The sequence below is a fragment of the Urocampus carinirostris genome, chromosome 15 (assembly GCF_059441175.1).
Source record: "Urocampus carinirostris isolate Australia breed hairy pipefish chromosome 15, RoL_Ucar_1.0, whole genome shotgun sequence".
Taxonomy (NCBI): domain Eukaryota; kingdom Metazoa; phylum Chordata; class Actinopteri; order Syngnathiformes; family Syngnathidae; genus Urocampus; species Urocampus carinirostris.
Genome location: NC_142363.1, coordinates 31,527,222 through 31,549,218, shown reverse-complemented (window position 1 = coordinate 31,549,218; position 21,997 = coordinate 31,527,222). Strand labels below are relative to the sequence as shown.

The 21,997-nt window shown below is 39.4% G+C and overlaps 2 protein-coding genes across 9 annotated transcripts in view; one reads left to right on the top strand and one right to left on the bottom strand.

Annotated features, from left to right (window-relative positions):
• bag5 (BAG cochaperone 5) overlaps positions 1-14,641 on the bottom strand; it is a 39,201-nt gene extending 24,560 nt beyond the window's left edge. For 4 of the 5 annotated variants that reach the window (XM_088354049.1, XM_088354045.1, XM_088354050.1 and 1 more), the window contains exons 1-2: positions 14,520-14,641; positions 2,947-3,019 (exon numbers count right to left, since the gene is read on the bottom strand). The gene's annotated coding sequence lies outside the window, so the exon portion shown is untranslated. The remainder of the gene's footprint in view (positions 1-2,946; positions 3,020-14,519) is intronic. The other variant, XM_088354051.1, reaches the window with a different exon arrangement.
• Positions 1-21,997, top strand: part of LOC148352161 (kinesin light chain 1) — a 42,443-nt gene that overhangs the window by 5,755 nt on the left and 14,691 nt on the right. Inside the window, exons 3-13 of one of the 4 annotated variants that reach the window (XM_088354043.1) lie at positions 1,176-1,239; positions 1,470-1,560; positions 14,752-15,250; positions 16,161-16,239; positions 16,317-16,545; positions 18,154-18,241; positions 20,106-20,207; positions 20,300-20,473; positions 20,542-20,641; positions 20,720-20,772; positions 21,906-21,973. In XM_088354043.1, coding sequence (XP_088210169.1) covers positions 1,176-1,239; positions 1,470-1,560; positions 14,752-15,250; positions 16,161-16,239; positions 16,317-16,545; positions 18,154-18,241; positions 20,106-20,207; positions 20,300-20,473; positions 20,542-20,641; positions 20,720-20,772; positions 21,906-21,973 — 1,547 coding nt within the window. Of the gene's footprint in view, positions 1-1,175; positions 1,240-1,469; positions 1,561-7,575; positions 8,022-12,449; positions 12,601-14,751; positions 15,251-16,160; positions 16,240-16,316; positions 16,546-18,153; positions 18,242-20,105; positions 20,208-20,299; positions 20,474-20,541; positions 20,642-20,719; positions 20,773-21,905; positions 21,974-21,997 lie in introns of those variants that run through there. The other 3 variants (XM_088354040.1, XM_088354042.1, XM_088354041.1) reach the window with 3 other exon arrangements.

The following is a 21,997-nucleotide window of genomic DNA, read 5'->3' as shown; positions in this document are numbered from 1 at the left end:
TTCTCGACACGTATTTGCGTCTTTGCAAGCTTTCGGAATGTTAAGGGGGTAATAAGTTGGACTGAACTATCTGACTGTTTTGTCCACGTTCCCATTGTAGCGCCTTATAATCCGGTGCGTCTTATATATGTCAAAAATAGGACCAAAAACTATTTTTTCGGGGTGCGCCCTATAACCCGGTGCGCCTTATAGTGCGGAAAATACGCTACTTATACCACACAATCAGCTTGACAGAGGTTGCAATGATGATTTAAGCCAGAAGATGGCGTCAGTAAGTAGAACATTTCGGACAGCGCCTATAACTATTTTAAAACCGTAAAAATTTTTCACCCTATTTTTAAAATTTGACTTCAAAAATTGGCCCTCTCAATACTTCAACACGTGATTTTCTTTTTCATTACCTAGCCAAAAATTAATCTATAATACGCACTGTGTGCTTGATGAATAATGACTAATAATGAATAATAATTACCCTTTGTTGTTAATGAGAAATATAATTGAACGTCTATTACATATTTGTTCAATAATATTTACTTGTTTTGTATATCACAATCAATTGAATACGTTAATGTAAAATTATATTATTCGCGGTTATTTGGATTTGATATTTGGATTTCTTTTAGTCCATTTAGGTCATTAAGCTTTTTTAAGCTGAGAGCTACTTTTCTGTTACTGATTAGTATATACTTGATATGCTTTCCTAAGTATGCTATTACGATGTTCTTACAATGTTATACATGATTCAATTGATGTTTGTTTGTAAATGATTCAAATTGAATCTTTTCTTCCGGCGCCGTCACGAATGGCAGCCACTCCAGCAGCTCCCGTGTTATTTTCGATTGTTCTCGATTGTTCTCAGCTCAGGGATGCTGCTGGAAATGTGAATTTCCCTTCGGGGATGAACAAAGTATCTATCTATCTATCTATCTATCTATAACGTTATTAAGTTGGTGAGCCCTGATTTAGTCGATTACACATTTTCACAGTAGAGGGCAGCAATTTCCAAGAAATTTCAGCAAAGGGCACTTAACACTTGTTTTCTAGCAGATAGTAACTGCAGTTCTACTTCAACTCAATCTGTTCCATTCATTAGCATGACTCATGGTTGTCTGTGAAATGTGTTCTGGCAGCTTCTGTGATCATTTATTAATTCTTGCCTTTTGTGTTTTGTGCAGGAAAAAGATGCCTTCATCGTGTCGTGTTTGATGGCAAAAGGCTTAACTGAGCGAGACGAGCAAGGTTGTCCCACTTGTCAAGAAATATTCAAATATAAAATACTATATTATAAAATAGTCAAATGCTATGCCTGTGTTTCCTATCGATTGTTGTGTTAGTGTTCTGGTTGAAATATTTTAGACATATTGATCTCCCCTGAGCGTATTTTGTTATGTCCAGAACCTTTACATAACCCTAATTAAATTTTGTTGTTGTTGTTGTTGTTCTAACATAATACCAAATCTGCTTTGCAGGCCGCCGTCGCACTTTGACCAGCGAGGAAATATCCATCTTTTACAAAGACTTCTTGGACAAAAACCGACAGCGGCACATCAATTACAACAAGTTAGTCACTTCACTCTTTCAATAGATCAGGGGTCGGGAAGCTTTTTGACCCAAATATTTCGATTTATTTCTTTATTTTTATCAAAGAGCCATATGATATTCCATTTTTTTTTTTGAAAGAGCCACATTCTTTATTTTAAGACGGATTGAATTCAAAACTGCCAAACCTCCTCTTAAGAAATAAGATTTTTTTCCGTGGATTTTATTTCACTGTGTGACATTGGATGACATGATCAGGACTTATGAAATACTAATAATAATGACGACGAGCCCCTTGTCCCATATCAAGTAACTTACCACGGACAGACTGAGGAGATCATTTCTTCCTCATGCTATGAGGCTCTTTAATTCCACCCGGGGGAGTAAAAGCCCACATTAAACCCCACCCCCACATTTGCATATTACCCTATTTTTATTACAGTGTGTATTTTCCGTAGCACTATTTAAATACTCTATATCAACAGGTTTTATTGGGTATTTTTGTATTCTATATCTTTTATTATTTTATTTTTTAACACAAGGATACTGCTGGAAGTGTGAATTTCCCTACGGAGATGAATAAAGTATCTGTCTATCTTACCTCCCTCTCGCAGTTACTTAAGACTGTTGAGGCTCAGTTTGACTTTTTTTTCGTACATTTTGGTTCCAGAAGAAGGTTTTAGCAGTTATTTTGTTAAAAGAAATACAAAAATTACTAAATACTTCAAACGAAAAGTTTCCAGCTTTACAGTATCCCCCTTTAGCGCAGTGTGCGCGTGCGAGATAGAAGGAAGCATGTCTTGCGTGCAGAGATTCGCTCACCCCTACCGCTCACCCATTCAAATCCGTCCATTCCCACGGTTCACCCAATCCAATTGTTCCGTGTACTTTGCTGGCATTTTTGGGTTTGTTCTGTGGGTTTTCATCATATAATTTCTCAACAGTGAACTTAAATTATTTAATGAGCTTCCATATGAAGGATTCCTTTGTGGCGTACAGCCAAAACGGGGTCTGTTTGTGTGACACCTTGACTGGAAACTGTTCCATTTATATACTGGGCCGAACCAACTTTACTCCTTGCGTTACATTGGCTCTTTAAGTGCCTAACTCTGTTATGGGCCTATCAGAATTGGAACAACACAGATGAAATTTGCATGAGCAAACTTTTATCGGCTAGCCATATATGGCTCGCGAGCCATAGGTTCCCGACCCCTGGAGTAAACCCTTGGGGTACAACATTAATTTGGTATTAGCTGTAATGGTAAAAATGCTTTAAAGAGGCAGAAAAACATCTGAATTTACACTGTAAAGCGAAAAAGTCTTAATGCGGGGCTTGCTGTATCCCGGGGTCTATTGTGCATAGACAAAAAAGCATTCTTAGTGAGGAATAATGGGGATGTTTCTTACGTGTCCTTGCAGGGAGTGGTACCGGCGCAACTTGTCAATCACCTTCCTCATGGCCCGTGTCGCCGCGCACAACCTGTGGAAGTGGGTCGGCCTTATTATGCGCCGTGGGACAACCGCGACGTGATCGAAAAACGCCTGTCAAGTATCTGCTGACAAGTCACTTTATGAAGAACACGAGCTGTGTGTGGAAGGAGATAGCTCGCTCACATGGAATTAAATAAAACATGATTGGTGCGTCTAGAGGGGGGTTTTTCAACCAGTGTGCCGGGCAAATTAGTGTGACGTGAGAACTTGTCGAGTGCGCCGCTCAAAATTATTATCTTTGCAAAAAAATCCATGCCATTGTCAAGTGTCTTTGCTTATTTATCCATATCAGAAGTTATTTTTTTATTTATCTATATTATCTGCTCGTGAGGCTGTACTGGGAAATATATTAAATAGCTTATTTTGGTGGATGAAGCTGTTTAAGTTTGTACTTCAAAGAATAATAATATTTGTTTAAAAAAAAAAGCAAAATTGACCAAGCGACCAATACGAAAGGCTCTAATGAGAAAGAGAAGCGGGTGTGAAGACATATTAGGCCCAAGTGGGCACTATTGTACGTATATATTTGTGCAAACCTATTTTTAAGCTATGAACGTGAGCAATGTTGTTGAATGCATGTAGCCATAATTAAAATAATTCATTTACAAATACGAACACAATACCCACATAAATGCAATGCATTTAATGTCCTCCAAAGTCGGATTCATCATCAGATACACCAAAGAGATGTTTCCTTCGTCGTGCTTTTTCACGTTTACTACACTGAGTGACCGAAATGCACCATTTTACTTTTATTCGTCTTTCACAAGGTTTTTGTCCTTTAGGGGTACCTGTAGAAGCAAGATGGTGGACGATTGTGTCATCTCCCTTTGGGTGAGGCTGGTTTTACATAATATTAACATTTCTCAACCTTAGAATAAGATGTCCTGTTTTCAGGGTTCTTACGGGTGTTTGAGTTTCTTAAATCTTTGAATTTTGATGTTTTCACGGTTTTAGATCAGGTGATGGTGTAATAATAGTCTGTATTTTGAAATAATCTGTGGTCTCTGCAGCCCTTTAAGACTCCTTATGATTAAGGGTGTCACCAATAAACATGACTTGATCTGACACTATTCTCTCATTCCCCCTAGGTTTGTGTTAAATCCGCTAACACAGTGACCATAAATGATAGAAACAACTTTATACTGTCAATTTAGGCAATGTGAACATTTAGGATTAAAAAAAACATGCAACTGGTGCTAGAAATTCTCAAATATTTTATATAAAAATGTGTGCCCCGGCTCTAAAAAGGTTGAGAAACCCTGGTCTAGAAGTCATTTGTATAACCGGGTCATGAAATTATATTGGTGATTGGTTGAATCGTTTTTGACTTTTTAATTTATAAAAATAAAGCTATGTATCTACCCTGGTCATATCCCTCAAGAGGGCGTGACCGACAGCAAGACAAACACAATAAAGAAAATAAAAAAGAGACCGAAAGGTCCCGCAAACCCTAGTTATAGGGTCACTAAATGTGAGAGGATGTGGAAGTAAAGCGACTGAGTGGAAAAATAAAGCACTTCAGAAAATACTTTTGCTGCATGAAAAGCACATTAAGTAGGAATGGCTATTCTTTTTGATCAATCAATAAAGAATTTCACAAAAAGAAAAATGCTTTAATCTTTATAAGAAAACAAAAAGGAATGGGCTAAAATTACGAAAATAGAATACAATACTTGAATCTTCAATTTTTATGTATTTCAATGACTTTCCTTTTACTTAAATGTTTAAAGGTACCTTGTGTAATGTTTGACCACTTGATGGCACTGTATTGTCTAATGCGAACAAAAACCAGTGCCAAATGAGCATAGCATAGCAGCAAGATGCAGACAAACATGGCAGCGACTACTAGGTATGGATATCGCTATGTGAAAGAAATAAGCATGTTTTGACCACAAAGTGGCTATGTGTAGCATAGATCAAGAGTTTTTTTTGTTGTTGACTTCGATCACTCAAAGAAGTCGCTATCTTGCTGCTTGCACATACTTGGTGCCAATGTTCCCTCTAATTTTCCTTACGGGTCTGAGCGTTCACACAAAGTCGGTGAGCAATGCTTGAAACAACAGTGAGCAACGGCAATCCCAAGTGTGGCAACTAATCCATTATCAAATATGTCCAAAACTTGACATCAAGTTACATTTTGCTGAGTTTCTGGCAATGCAAATTTTTTTTTTCACTTTTGAATGAATTGACTCATGTATTATTGCAAAGGTTGTACGGCCTTCAAACGTCGTTTGTTCTTACAATTCTTTCACAAGATATCCATTTCTTTTAATTTCCTGATATATTTTGTCGCATAATATTAACATTTTTGGGGGCTTATTTAGTCGGTTGTAAGATACAGAACCGTACTTAATCACATTTTTTAGTGGAAGTACAATGTTGGCAACAAGATTCACTTGATATAGATGGAAATTATTTGAATGCAACAAAAAAAAATAATCTTCTTTTCTCCGTGTTTTTTTTTCTACTTTTTTTTAAATTCCTTTAAAAAAGATCTCATTGTGTTTATTTTTTCCGAGCTGTTACTTTTTTCTTTTTGTTCCCTATTTACTTTTTTCCTACATTTCCTTCTTTTCTGGCTTTTTTTAAAAATGTTTCATTCTTTTTTTCCTCTTCCTTTTGTTTCTTTTTTTCTCAGCTTTTCACTACTTTTTCATTTTGGTATTTTTTTCTTTTTTGTTCTATTCCCCTCCTTCCTTTAAGTCATTTTGTGCATAATTTTACATAATATTTCGTCATGTTGGGATTAAAGAAACAAAAACAACCCGAAGAGTCGTTTAGGACCAGAAAGAGCCGGTTCCTTTTAGTGAGCCGAGCCGAAGAAGCCGGTTCTCAACAAACCCTACTAACTTTACTCAACTTCGTTCTACTTCGACTCAACTTCAAAATACCGCACTTAGGACACAACATCAGAGGAACCCGTGTATTTTTACCTACGTGCACTGTAACTTTGACTTAAGTCGCTTCTTAATTAGTAATTTTGAGCCCTGATTTTTGTGCGCTGGCTAGATTTTCTTGTGCGCAGAGAATGTGCGAGCATTGCGCAATTGCGCACGCGCGCAGCTTAGACAGAACACTGCTTGGTGCCTATCTGAGACGTTACTATCAATGATCCGCAATCATTTTCTGTTAATCTGCTGGTATAAACTTGCATGTATTCTGCTATCCTGCTTTAACAATGCACGCGCAACTAAGTTATGTTGTACTTGTTTGCAAACACGGAAAGCGCTCTTTTATAGCCTATGTGATGTCCGAGTCAAATTATATTTCGCTCTCATCAACACACTAAAAAAATCGGAGTTCGAACGCTAGAATGCGATGCTGAGCGGCGTACGCGTGTCGATCGCTCTTTTCCTGACCAACTGTTATCGCGTGCGGACGTGCTTCGTTTTGCTTTCGCTTTTAATATAGGTGTATGAAGTGTTTTAGCCCCTATTTATGCCTCTGAAGAAAGTCAGTGCAAGCAGCAAAGTTGCTACAGGTGAAAAACAAAAGTAGTGCGTACAACTATTGCATTTAAGAAAGAAACAATAGCAAAATATGAAGGAGGTGTGCTAGTGTCTGATCTTTCTAGGGAATACCCCACTGTCCACCTGCGCCTTCTGCTGACCACCACAAAGGTAAGAAATCCTCATCTCATCTCATTAGCCATACCGCTTATCCTCATTAGGGTCGCGGGGGGGCTGGAGCCCATCCCAGCCATCTCCAGGCAGTGGGCAGGGGACACCCTGAACTGGTTGCCAGCCAGTCACAGGGTACACAGGGACAGACAGCTCATTCGCTCATTCACACCTAGGGACAATTTAGACCGGCCAATTCACCTGAAATGCATGTTTTTGGAATGTGGGAGGAAACCGGAGTGCCCGGAGGAAACCCACGCAAGCACGGGGAGAATATACAAACTCCGCACAGGAAGTCTGGAGCTGGATTTGAACCCACGACAGGTTCCCGAGACATGAACTGTGCCGCACAAGCGCTAACCACTGCGCCGCCGTGCTGCTGGTAAGAAATCCTAATCATAATTATTTTATTTATCCCTTTTTTTTATTTTTACACGTTCATGTTAGCGTAATCTTTCGTACGGAAGATTACGCTAACGCGGACGTACGATTAGCCTGGGTTAGCTTTATGTTTCCGTTAAACATTCAAGGTAAACATTCAGGGTGTTGGAACGGATTAAAACGATTGACATTATTTTTAATGGGAAAAATGATTTCAGTGATCGAACAAATCGGTTTTTGAACAGGGTTCTGGAACGGATTATGGTCGAGAACCGAGGTTCCACTGTATTGTTGCCTCCAGGCTAAGCCACGCCCACTGCTACGTCACAATGTTTACAAATAAATAAAATGGTCTTCATAAACCAACGACAGGTGAGCTTTGTCTCGTCTCCTGGCAACGGCAATGCAACTAAGGTGGAGGCATCCCACTGGAGAAACGCATCAAGTCCACGTGAACGCACATTCTCTCTGCGACGATAGCTAAGGTCGCAAACGGGCGCGCGCCCCTTGCCTTCTTCCCTCCCCATCCTTTTAATCTTGCCAGAGTGACGTCACCCACCGGGAGACCAGGGAGGAGGCGCCATTTCCCCACCCAGCAGCACCCAGTCAGTCTGACAGTCTTGACACCTGAGCCGTCGCTTCATCCTAAGGTGGCCGCCGCTTCATCCTTTCTTAGTCCCAGTCCTTGAACCATGGAAGTCCCGGAGGAAAAAATGTCGCTTTTCACGAGGGGCTCCGTCTAAAGACAGTTTTCTTTTTGACAGCTAGCTAGTATGTGAGCTAGCATCTCCGGCGTCTTACGGTGAAACGGGTGCCATCCCTGCCGGGGTGTTGGAGACTTTTGTGTTTTAAGTATTTTTATTTTATTTAAAAAAAAAGAAGATAAAATAGCTTTTGACACATAGTGATTGGCGTCTGACTGTTTTCGAACGAAGGCGAGGAGAAGACGCAATTCAGCTGCATTGGCAACGGATGTCCTAGAGAACGGTAAACCGGGCTCAGTCTAATTCCTGCAAAACTGTTTTGCTCAATTATCATATTTTATTATCATTTTATTATGTTATTTTTCATGCGTCACCGTAGTGTTTTATATTAAAAGCAAATAACTATAACACATAGATATTTAAAATTATTCTACTCTCTCTTGGTGTTTACATTGGACTCCAGGAATTGGTCGGGTGAAAGTGTTGCTGTTTCCTGTGAGTCAAGCAGATTGTTTTCAGGCTAACTGGTTCTTCAGGTTCAACCGTGTTTGTGTCAAGCGATTACGCTAGGGAAGGCAGACTGTCAGCCGGCCAGAGGCACGCTGTCGAGCCGCTGTGGTTGGAACGCCCGACAGTCGATTGTCATTCTGGGCGGGTGGAGACTCTTGCAAAGGGACACAGGGCACGCCAGTGTGAGATCTACAGCTGGGATGAGGATGATTGACCCAATGGATATTGAGTTTCACATGAAGGTTCTTTAACCAATATGCTTGTGACAGCCAAGTCCTGAAATTGCATTTTTAGTCGACTATTCTGGGCTAAAATACTGTAGACGCCCAGGAAATATGTGGTGTCGTGTAATACACTCCCCTTCCTGCGGTGTCACTGTATACTTATGCGCAGCCTTGTACTTGTGCTAGAGAACTACCGAAGAAGAAGTTGAGTAAACACTCTATGACTGTACCGTCCGTGCCTGTCTCTGAATCCGACTGCAACCCGACTACATACACAACAACATTGGTGTATTCTGATCAGGGTTGGGTAGGGTTACTTTAACTTGATTACTTTCAATTACTTTTGGATTACTCCAATACCAAATATGCCAATAAAAGACAAAATAAACTTAATATGAATAAAATGACTCAATTTTGTGCAGGCTTGGGGAGTAACGGAACTCATGGAACAGCAAAAAAGATGTTGGCAAGCTGTTTGGATTTATTTTCATTTTGTTTCTGTCGCATTTTATGTTAGTTTTGCCAGAGATCAAAGCCAGGAAAGAAAGCTTACCACGTGTCGTGAGTCATAATTTTATTCGAATTTAGTTTCCTTTGTCTTTTATTAGCATATTTGGTATTGGAGTAGTCCAAAAGTAATTGAAAGTAATCACGTTAAAGTAACCCTACCCAACCCTGATTCTGGGGTGAGGATCGCACAGTGAAATGGCCATATAGTGGAGGAGAGAAAGTTAGAAACCAATGGTAATGATCTCCAAATCCCACATTCCCCAGATAAAAACATTAAAATAACAAAATAGTGTATACCAAGTATCACTTGTTTGTAATATATGTGCATAGAATAGTAGTAGTTGTGTGACGAGCTGATGCTGATGAATATTGTGAAAGGATAGTGGGATTGTGGACGCGTTCTTAAGGATTGGCTGGGTATGATGCGGCAGGGGTAAACCAGTGAAAGCTGTCGGGCCCTGCTGTTCAACAAAAAAGTGTGTTGTGTCACCCTGACCCGAGTGACATGGCCGCTTTCTGGTGTCCCATTTCATCTGGAGGGACGAAAGCATGACCAACTTAGGTGCCGAGGTGCCTAACTTGTTTGGGTGTTTGGGCAATTGGGTTGGCCATGGTCCAAAAATGTTTGTGTGTGTTTTGTTGCTATATTTTTTTTCCCTTTTATTTTCTTTGTTATTGTATGTGTTTGTCTTGCTGTCAGTCACCCCTCTTAAAGGGATATAACCAAGGTAGATAGATAGATAGAATAGTAGTAGTTGTGTGACGAGCTGATGCAGTGGAATTAGTAGGTGGATGTAGAGGGGATGAGACATTCGATTAAAAATTAAACTGATTTTAAATCTTTCACTTGCGAGGACTGTCATGTCGTTAGAAGATTTGCTTTTTTAAAGTCTCTTTTTTTAACCGCAAATAGGTTACGAAAATGTAACTTGGCAAAGGTAGCTATTTGTGTGCCTTCTTCAGATTTCTTGACAATTGCAAGCTTGCTCCAAAGGTTATTGTGTGTTTGCTTCTCCCTTAAGCACCACTGAAAGCCTTGGGACTCATGGTAAATAAATACAATACTAAAAACACAGTATTGTATCACCGATGCTCAGTTTTTATGAAGCACACGAGAATGGAGAGAAAAAAGGCATTATGGGAAGTTGTTTAACCAATACTGTAGCATATTGGCTTTTTCATGATGCAGTGTCGCTAAACATTAGCAGGCCAGCATTATAATAGACATCGATCAATAGCAGACAGGTATCTTAGAGACATAACTTGTTTTTATGCACGTAAAATAATTTGTTGTTGATGACGTATAGAGTGCCAAATGCATTGTACTCCACACTGTAAAGTGAGAATATCATAAGGTAGAAACACTGTATCCCGAGGGTCCACTGTATTCAGATTCAGGTTATGGTAGCATAGATTTGTGTCCGTGATCGCCATGCAAACTCGTTGCAAACGCGTTTGAATAATAACCTCAACAGCGAGTCTTCCTGCAATCAATGCACGCTGCTGCAGTTTTTAAAGAATTGTTGCATTTCCGGTCTCTTGCAACAATGTGGAAGTGAAATCTCAAAGTAGATTGTTGACGAGGGACAAAGTGTTCCGAACAGGAGATTTCATGCTCCAGTTTTAAGATAAGCAGAATGTTATTTACTCATTCTGTAGCCTGGGGTGTTAATGGAATATATGGCAAATAAAGTAAGGCAGGGGTCTCCAACCTTTTTCAAGCTGAGAGCTATGTTTTGTTACTAAATAGCGCAAAGGGCACCCAGTTTTGTGTACATTTCTAAAATAACTTATCATGTTATCACTATGTCGATACTATTTTATTACCAGGTTAACTATTGGAAATACGATTAAATAGACTCAGTCAACGACTAAACGAATGTTTTTACTAGAAAATCACAATGTCCCAACACTGATGAGCTATTTTCAGGACATGTCTGCGGGCACTTCAGTTGTCCTTAGCAGTCACCCTAGTTCCTGCGGGCACCACGTTGGAGACCCCTGACGCAAGGTATCACATAGACCTGAGTGGGGCCTTTTCATAGATCTCAATTAATGAGTTTTATTTTTTTGAGTGTAAGTCGGTGCTAACCAACGTGGTCAACGTTGCCTAAGAATACCCGAGTAGCTCATGGGTCAATGTGACTTTCCTGGAAATTTGATTTATAGCTGGTATGAAATATTTTTGGGGCATAATCAGTGTGTTCAAATCCATGATCAATTCTTACAAAACCTTTTTAAAATTGGCCCATAATTTATATGTGTAAATTGCTGTAACGTAACTACTTTAAAAGTAGGGTTTACTTTTAATAATTACAACCTGGTAATAGCATAATAGTTTAGTAGTAACTTGCTAACCTTTTTATTTTAGAAATATACTTTGCGACTGTTTACTAGTTTTTATTGATTTAGCTGCGAAAGTAGTTTAACACATTTATTTGTCAGAACTAGAACCTTTATTTTCATTTATTTTAATTATGTTTCATTTTTGAGCAGATTGAGCAGTACCATCTATTTGTAGTTATTTAGTTGAACGTGGTCTCATTGATCTACGTGTAGTTACGTTTGTCATTTCGTCTCTTTTGATTCTTTCGGACCGTTTCATCGCCTTGATTTTCAGTCTGGTTTTGAATAACATCACTTACAACTAGTTTTATTTTCTCTTTCAATTCTTACTTTTTCACTACACCTTAATTATTTGACTTCACCACGGATGAAAAAAACACATTCTTTTTCCTGTTTTATGGGAATTGGAATTGTATTTATTGTCATTGATTACAACGTAGGGTATATTGGTCACTATGAAATTAAACGTGGTACTCCTGGTATATGTTAACTCAACATGTTAATGGTGGCTCAATTTCCTCTTAAAACAATGTCATGATCATCTGTTTTACAGATGCCTTGTCTGCTGCTGACATTCATAAATTAAAACTAAAACGCTGCCTTTGAAATAAGAAGCTGCAGTGAGACTTTCTCTGCTCAGTGTATCCCAGTTTTGATTATCTGAGACTTCGCCCACGCGAGCTAAGATTTCCTCCACCTACTCCTCCTCTCTAGCTTCGCCTCTTCTTTCTCATCCCTTTGCAGATCAAACGGAAAATCTTCACCTTTCATCACTATGCCTTTTCAAACCCATTGTTTATGTTTTCAAATGTTGGCGGTCTCTCATGCTGTTGCAGAGGCTATGATGCCGAATAGAATAGAGTTCAAGAAAAGTTGGTTTCCGGTTACTTTTGCATAATTACATCTGGTTACATAACATGTTATGTGAGATCATAAATTAATTAAAATTCGTATGTACAGTTTATTTTGTTTGGTGCCATTCACGACTCCGCTTAAGTAAGTTGGCAGTGAAAGTTACATTTTCTGATCGGCCCTTTGTTTTTTACAGTCGTTTTATTTCTGTCTGATCTTGGGTTCTGCATCTCGTGCAGTATGTATGCATGGTGCACTTCCTGCCAGGCAGTCAGCTGACTCGCTGCAGGCTGGATGCTGCCCCCCTTTCAATTCTTTGTTTTTCACAGTGTAAGTGTTACCTTCGAGCACTTGCTAATGAATGTGAAATATTTTTAGAAGAAGGTTGCGGTCTGGATGTGCACGGTGGTTGTCATGGAGGTGAGCGTGATCAGCCTGATTTTTTGCGTTGCAGTTTGAGTAGCTTTGCAGTATTATATCAGAGCCTGCAGACATTTCATGCTGCAGGCTCGTAATCTCTTTCAGCGCGTGTGAAATAGACACAAAGCTGGGACGGAAATTAATTCTACAGAGCGAGTTATATCCAATTATGTTTCCAGTTGGACCCGGTTTACTTTTGTTTGTCTTGCATTTGACAATAGAGAGGAGTTTGATTTGATTCCAAGTTTATGGAACTGATTTGTTTGATGTTGGATATTAAGTTGAAACAGCTTGCACAAGAATTCTTTCCAAAAATTCTGACAGTATCAAATTAAAAATTATTGTTTAGACAATACAGGTGAGAAGCCTAACTAAATAATAATAATATAATAATTTCCTTGTATTGTCATTCTGTGTAACAATGTACACAGAACGAAATGTCGATTACACCTGACCCGTTGTAGCGAGCCGATGCAGCCGCAGCCAACAGAGGGCGCCGCCGACCACTATTTAAGTCTTAGGAATGACTCGGCCGGGGCGCGAACCACCGACCTCCCAGTCTCAAAGCGGGCGCCTTACCATCTAGGCTACTGAGCTGGTAAATAGAACAGACATTACATATGCACAAGAGAGATATTATTAAAATGACAGCAAAAATAAAAACAAAATATATTTAGTACTTGTGATACAATTTTCAACTGTATTTTTGTTGGCCCTATTTTCTAATTTCATGGTGTCTTTTGTGTTCATTTATGACAAATGAATTTGAAATTTCAGTGTTTTTTAAGTTAAATGATCTATAACAGCATGAACTTTCTGCCCTTTAAGAAAAAAAATCTATTGGTACCAGCCACTAGGTTGTATGAATACTAGATATCTGGTAATTGAGTTTTATACTTGGTATCATTTTGGGAAAAAGAACAAACAATTTTTTGATAATTATTTTGAGACCTTTTCCTAAATGTGTTTTTTTTAAGTATTATTTGATTAAATGCTGTGATAAGTGAAAATTAGCTTTTCCCTTTAGAAAAGTATATATACAATATACATGTCTATTTCTGTAATGCAATCAAAACTAAAAACATGTCATACATTGTGGATTCACTACAAGTCCAACTGAAGTACTGCAAGTCTTTCATTGTTTTAATATTGCTGAATTCTGCCAAAAATTCAAAATATCCAACCTCAAAATATTAGAATATCATGAACAAGTATACTAGTAGGTTGTAAACCATTACTAGCAATATTAAAACAATGCAAGTCTTATATTTCAGCTGATTTGTAATAAACCCAGAATGCATGATATTTATCTGTGTGTGTGTGTGTATATATACATATACATATATAAATAAAATTGCATTACGGAAAATCAATACAGTATTCACATTTTTTCTGTAAGTTTTTATCTGATTTATCAAAAAAAAGCAAAAATTAATTTGCAGGCTTATTGTGTAGTGTATTTTGGGAAAATCCAGTGCATTTATTTATGGCTCAGCATGTATTAGGTGGATGTTAACAAAATGTTATTTATGGGTGTATTAAGTTTTGGATCATTGCACTTAACCAAATCTGATGTGGAATGCTGAAAAAAGGTTTTCTTGTTCTTAACAATATATATTCTTAACTTTTATGTGCCATTGGTATTCATAAACATACATATTACATCAAGGTCGACTGCCAATGAACGAGTTAAATAGAGTACTGTTCAGGCTTTACAGTGCACCGAGTCTCTGACATTTAGAAGAAGTGTTTCTCCTCTGCAACATACATAAATAAATAACGCAAAACTGTCTTCTGTGGCTTTCACAGCACACAAGGCTTATGAGGATTTTCAGGAAATTAGCTTTTCTGTTTCATGGCAGCTTAAATTTCATGTTTAAACCAGCCCCCCAAAAAACGCAAGCAGATTGTGCACTCACCCCGGTTATTTGGGTGTGTCATCTTTCAACATCCTCTGAATAATCAATGAAAATCCAATGGTTCTTTGTTCAAGCATGAAGCAGGTGGGGCATTTAGGTCAACAAATAACAATGAAATCACCCTGCTCCGTTTTTATTGTTATCATCTTTCATCATCGCCTCACATCTCTTGATGTGTCACCCTGAGATCGACACCCACATCATCCCCTCTTTCTATGACTGTCGCTTTCAGGATGCGTGAGGACATGTCCACCATGGTGTGCGTGAAGGCCGAGGAGGAGCCTGGAGAGAGGCTTTCCCAGGATGAGATCATCTCTCGCACCAAGCAAGTGATCCAGGGCCTGGACGCGTTGAAGCAGGAGCACCACTCCATCCTGGATGGCCTGCTGGGAACACTGCGCTGCCTCAAGCAGGATGAGGAGGGCGTGCTAGTGGAGGAGAAGTCACACATGATCCGCAAGTCCCTGGAGATGCTGGAGCTGGGGCTGAGCGAGGCCCAGGTCATGATGGCCCTGTCGGGTCACCTGAGTTCGGTTGAGTCGGAGAAGCAGAAGCTACGGGCGCAGGTTCGCCGCCTGTGCCAGGAGAACCAGTGGCTAAGGGACGAGCTGGCAGGTACCCAGCAGAAATTGCAGAAGAGCGAGCAGAGCGTGGCGCAACTGGAGGAGGAGAAGAAGCACCTGGAGTTTATGAACCAGCTCAAGAAGTATGACGAGGACTTGTCGCCCTCTGTGAGTCCTCCAGTTAAATTGACTGCTGAGCATATTTTAAAAATATTGACACATGGACACACTTGGTCATCTTTTACCACACTAGAATTTAAATATTGCAACATTGGAACTTTGTAAATCGAGTATTTTTTTATGTAAGTAAACACTTTCCTTCGAAGGCTACAGACAAGTTTACATATCTTTTTTATCTTACTGTAATTTACTAATTTCTGCAAAATCATTTTAGAATTATTTTTATACATAAACCCAAAAAACTCAATATAAAGTTATTTATATATTAATTTGCATCCCAGATTTTTCCAAACCTGTGGAGCAGGTGTTATCAAATGGTAGCCCCCTAAGAACACCTGATTAGCCCGTGGAAGCGTTCTGAAAAGAGGTCACCAGAGATTTTATAGAAAATTTGATTTCTAGCCAACAGGTGAAACCATAATTAGTGTCTTTAAATACATGATCCATTCTTACTAACTTCTTATTAAAATTACCCTATAATTCATGTATGTAAATCCGTCAGTGCCCTCATAAAGAGTAGATGTTTTTAGTGATTGCCTAAGCCTATTTTAACCTGACTTTTAATAACTACCCGGTAATAACATAATGATAACATAGTAACAACATAGTAATAACATGATAAGCTTTTTTAAGACTGCATATCAAACTGCTAGCTCTTCACTTTAAGCAGTATAAAAAAGTAGCTCTAAGCTTCAAAAAGGTAGATGACACCTGTCGTACAGTGGTTTAAACACATTCTTCTTTAGTCCCAGTTATCATTTTTTTCAAAAAAAACTATTACAATTAGGTGATCTGTAATTAGGAGAGAATCAGTCATTTCCTAGATTCCACAACACTAGTTTTAGTGGACTTTCTGAGGTACAATATTGAATTATATGTCTGCAATTTTTTTCACCAGGAGGAAAAGGACTCAGACTCCAGCAAGGAGACTTTGGATGATCTCTTCCCAGATGATCATGACGACCAAGCGCAAGGCAGTAAGTCATTATGTTCTTTTAAATATTTCTATATACGTTGTAAAATGATTGATTCAATATTCCCGTAACCTTTGCAGTTCAGCCAACCCACGGCAGCGCAGCGGTGGCGGCAGCCCAACAAGGCGGCTACGAGATCCCGGCCCGCCTGCGGACTCTCCACAATTTGGTGATCCAGTACGCCTCGCAGGGCCGCTACGAGGTGGCCGTGCCGCTCTGCAAGCAGGCTCTGGAGGACTTGGAGAAGACATCAGGACATGACCACCCGGACGTGGCCACTATGCTCAACATTCTCGCCCTCGTATACAGGTTACAAAAAAATGGCATTTGTTGCTTGTGTGTTTTGTATTGTAAGTTCGGTTATCTGTTATGAAAAGAACGTTTAATTCAACTCCGTTTTGATGACAACTAGAGGTAAGATCGGGCCTAAAAAAAATCCTAATCGCCTAAGCCCGATCCCAACCAATAAGAGACTGACCCCGAAAACCCCCCAAATTTTCATATTTTAGTTGTGAGGGCCAGGCATGGCTTATCTCACACTTTTAAAAAAAAAATTATCAACCTGTCATTATTCTTGTTTTTACATAGTCTATTTTTCACCTAAGATTTTTTACAAAAGACAGGCGCGGGGTCCTTAGAGTAAACCGCCTCTCTAATACTCCCCTTCACCCCCTCTCGCTCAGTCTGAGCTCCCCGAGCGGACCGAGTTTGCAAGAGTGGTGCAGCCATTGGACACAGAGAACCAGGCGTTCGGCGGGGGCCAGGCGGCAAAATCACTGTGATTTTTCTAGGAGATTGGATTTCTAACAGGCATGATGTTCTTCTAATAAGTATAACCTGGCAAATAATTAGTTATAACATAGTAACAACATAGTAATAATATGATAAGCTGTTTTTAGATATGCATATCAATCTGGTAGCCCTTTGCGCTAATCAGTAACAAAAAAGTAGCTCAGCTTAAAAAATGTTGGTGACACCTGCGATAGATAATCAGCATAAAAACATTATATCACCTCATTTGAATTAAGGGGCATTTTCAAAACAAAACACTTTTACCAAGATTAAACCTTAAAAACATTCAAGGGATAGTTTTTTTTAAATTTAACACCTCCTAGTGGTTAAAAAACTGCATTCATCAATGAAAAAAACAATAATGGTTTAGAAAATAAGCAAAATTCCATGATCTATCATATAAATGTGCATTTTTTTAAAAATACTCAGAGGTTGAGAAATTTCTCCCACCTAAAGGGAGCTTACATCATTGTTTGCCATCTTGCTGCTTCGGGTACCCCCAGAAATCTCACAAAAGGCTGGGCAAAAAATGAAAAGTACAATTGTGCAGTTTGTTTACTTTAAGTCTCCGTAGTTTGTATTCTTCCTTGTGCTCTTTAGCACCCATTTTTAGATGTGCTGCACAATACAGTGACATCCAGTGGTCAAATAATACACACTGTCACTTTAAAACGTAAAAGTTAATTCGTATCTTATAACTCACAGTAGTTTACAGGAACTATTTTGTGACTACGGTAATTGTTTCAAAAGTAAATTAATGCATTATGAAAAAGACATTTTCAAGATGATTTTTTTACAAGCTATATTTATAAGACTGATGCAGCTTGCAAGAACTCTGTGTTTTTTACCGGCTCCTTGACAACCAGAAAGTTCCTTGTGGAACCCGACAAACATGGCTGACGATTTACAGTACAGTGTCAAAGTCGCCGGGACAAAAGAATGACCCGAACCTGTTGCAAAACTATTTTAACGGGTTTTTCTTGTTTTTTGTTCCCCTCTATAAATCTCTTTTTAGACTAATCTGCCTAGCTTTTGGTGAAGTGTGGGAACTATCGTCAAACGACATTATGTTAGTTGTTGTCACTTGGTTTTAGGGGGTTTCTGCTGTGTGCATACTTGTTACAGAGATCAGAACAAATACAAGGAGGCCGCCAACTTGCTGAATGACGCTCTGGCCATCAGGGAGAAAACACTGGGCCGGGACCACCCAGCGGTAAGTTGTTGCTTGTAGAACATCCTCTACTTTGGGATGCTAACAATATCAACATGTATCCATACATACAAAGTTCTCTGATTGTTTTACAGGTTTTCTGGTGCATTAACCCATACACTGCTCACATTCTCAAATGTAGATTTGACCTCTATAGTCGGCAATAAAGTTAAAAGTTTAAGCCCCTATGTGTATAACATAGCAAAGGTAGGTTTTCCCAGTGGTTTGATTAACCATAATTGGCCACTTACCTTCCACAGCTAAGCCCTACATGTGGTGGTTCTGAAGTCCCATGATTTAAGCATCTTCAACTTTTTTACACTGTTTCCTTCTCTAGCCGCTTGGCTATAGACTATGGCTCGCCAGTAGCCGCTATTATTAGCTTCTCCGTATGAATAAATCTTGCTAAAGTTACCCACTTATACCAGCTCTGACCCACTCCCGCTATTCCCTCTTTTTAGCTCCTGGTCGCTCGGTCTTTTGTTGTCGCCGGCGGTGATCAACGCGCGCTCTCATGTTCTTTAACTAGCTGAAATTCATCCCTGCTCACACAAAAAAAAATAGAAATAGGGTTCCAAATTTTTTGAAGCGGTATCCTTCAGGCTTCGGTGTTTGTCCTTTAAATGCACACCCTACAGCTCCATTCTAAGCTATAAAGACCTGATGGTGAATTATTATTCACTGTGTCTTTAAGCTGATGGACTACTCTCCGTAACAACTGGTTCGATAGAAGCAGGAGTTTTTATTTGGCAAATTCAACTGAGGCATGCTGAGTCACGGGTGTTGTTTACATGACCTGTCATCACACTGACCTTTTATTTTTTTTCTCTCTGTGCAATTTAGCTGGGTAGTAAACCAGGATACACTTTCTCGCTTTGTGATCAATAACATTGATTTGTACTGGCTTCCTTGTTGACAACATGACCATTAGTGTTTTTTTCTTCTCCGTTGGATGAATCATCTTTGAAACATGTTACTGCTTTTTTAAGCGGGTGCTTTACCAAGATGATGTCACTTGTGGATTCCTTAAAGATTAAAATGTGTTCACCCCTTTAGGTGTAGACCTCCAGAGAACGGCATTTTTTGAGGTTTGGCCTTCAGCATCTGTATTGTGCCTAATCACCTCTAAGTAATCTCACAAGATGATTTTCACCCAAAATCAGCAATTTTTCCTCACTCTTTTCCACAAATAGACCTCCGTCTGTTATCTTCAAGTCCTGAAAAGAGGTCTATTAAAATCAGTCCCCAGTGACTGTCACATGCTCCGGTCGAGACACTAGGGAACAAGAGAAAGGGCACATATAAACACACGCGCTGTTGTTTTGAAAATAAAAAATAAAATAAAAATTTAAAAACTTTTTTATGCTACAGCAACCAAATTTATTTTTAAACTGAATGTGTTGTTGGAAAAAACATGAGATCGTACATTAAAGAGGCATTTTAACTTTTGGAGGCAGCACTTCATTTATTATGTATCAAACACTACTCTTTTCACAATGCACTTTAAATGCTCCAGTTAACACACTACACCAAGGGTGAACCCTTTAAAAAAATGGGATTTCTAACATTACTATTTCACTGTGTGGTCTTTTAAGCAATAGTGCACGGGACCATCATGTTGGTACACCTGAGCTGAGAAATTTGGTTAGATTTTTGCCTTTATATTTCAGTATTGGAGTATCCCAACAACCTCATTCATGCTCTTCTTTTTTCTCTGTCCTCTTCTTGGTTACTATTGACATTTGATGGGCATTCAATGACAAGGCCACACCAAATGACCTACTTTCAGATCTCAGAAGTTTGATGGAGAAAAGCTGATTCTTAAGGCATGCATTCTTTTAAAAAGGTTTTGTCTTGTACCCGCTAGGTCGCCGCCACGCTCAACAACTTGGCGGTTTTGTACGGCAAAAGAGGGAAGTACAAAGAGGCAGAACCTCTGTGCAAGCGAGCCCTGGAAATAAGAGAGAAGGTGAGATTGAATCAGATATAGCGACGCTTACTTAATGAGACAGAGACGGAGGTTTAAAAGGTTTTGATCACCCCCCTGTTGTTGTGCTCAAGGTTCTTGGCAAGGACCACCCAGATGTGGCCAAGCAGCTCAACAACCTGGCCTTGCTGTGCCAAAATCAGGGCAAGTACGAGGAGGTGGAGTACTACTACATGAGGGCACTGGAGATTTACCAGACTAAGCTTGGCCCCGACGACCCTAATGTGGCTAAAACCAAGAACAACCTGGTGATAAAGGAAGTTTTTTTTTGTTTTTGTCCACATTGTGATGACACTGTTCATTTCCCTTCCGCTAGGCCTCCTGTTACCTCAAGCAAGGGAAGTTCAAGCAGGCTGAGACACTCTACAAAGAAATCCTTACGCGGGCCCATGAGCGGGAGTTTGGCTCTGTTGACGGTAGGGAGTGCTTATGACTTGATCGCACACGTATAAACACGCTCGCATCCACAAATTATGTTATTGTTTACACTGCAGGAGAGAACAAACCCATTTGGATGCATGCAGAGGAGAGGGAGGAGAAAAGCAAGGTAAAAAAATGTTAATAAAGTTGTCCCTCAAAGCATTTTGTTCTGCACGTCTTTAAAAATCACATAAATGTGTAAAAATCAAATGTTAAAAATAAAAAGGTCAGAAAACAGATTAAAGTTAAATACTCTGTCTAAAGTCCGGCCTGGCGGCCAGTCACAGCTCGTGATCAAATTTCTGCTGCTCCGCGGCCTTTGTCCTACAAAGAATAATATGTGGCCCACCAGCAATGTTGACAGCAGTATCAAATAAATTTGTACCAAAAGAAATTCACCATTCACCTGATGTCAATTTTAGCCCACCCTATTTCTGACATGGTGACTGTAAATTAAGAAAAATAAAAGTTGACTCTGAGTGCCGCCGCTTCGGGGACAAGTTGAAATTGGAGTATTTTTTCACCGAAATCTGAAACAACTGCATCTGCCTAATTTTCCAAAAGACTGGCTGTTTTTAAATAACATATTATCAAGGGGCACTGTCAGAATAAACATGCAGACAGCAAAAAGCTAACTGGAAACAAACGCTGTGAAAAGGTTAGGCAACTGGAAGCTGTTGTAACAGCACATCAGCGCTTTTTCACAATACCCTGCGGATCAAATGAAAATTCTGATCGCAAAACACTGTAAACCTTTCACAGAGAGTGAATTTATTAAAGACTGTTCAATGAATGCCAAGAGAAATAGTCGGCCCTCACATATTTTCAGTTTACCAAATCTGACCTGCTTTCTGAACGTTTGGGACACCCCTGCTGTACGGTTGTACAGTATATGTCCCACCACTTTCACTGCCAATCTGTTTTCATGTCATTGGTGTAAGAAAAATAAGCTTCAGTTGCCTCGGTCACTGGCATTGTCACATATTGACTGCAACTGCTAAATCGTAGAGAAAATCTGCATTAAAATAGTGGATTAGCCGCCGCAACGATGAAGCTTGAAAGCGTTGTTATTCGTAAAGCTGCCATAATCCCACCAGTGCCGCTTCATGTCCAATTTTGTAGTTGGTTCGTTTCCATCTTAAACTGCTTTTGAGGTTAAGGACCTCATGCTGGGATGATAATCAAGATTTAAATGTAACTAAAAAAAGAGAAAAAAAAGTTAAGTCTTCGATAGCGCTAATGTCATTTTTTTCCCCCCAGGGCAAGCAAAAGGATGGATCACCTTTCGGAGAGTACGGTGGATGGTACAAGGCTTGTAAAGTTGACAGGTACAATCGTCGTTTTTGATGAAA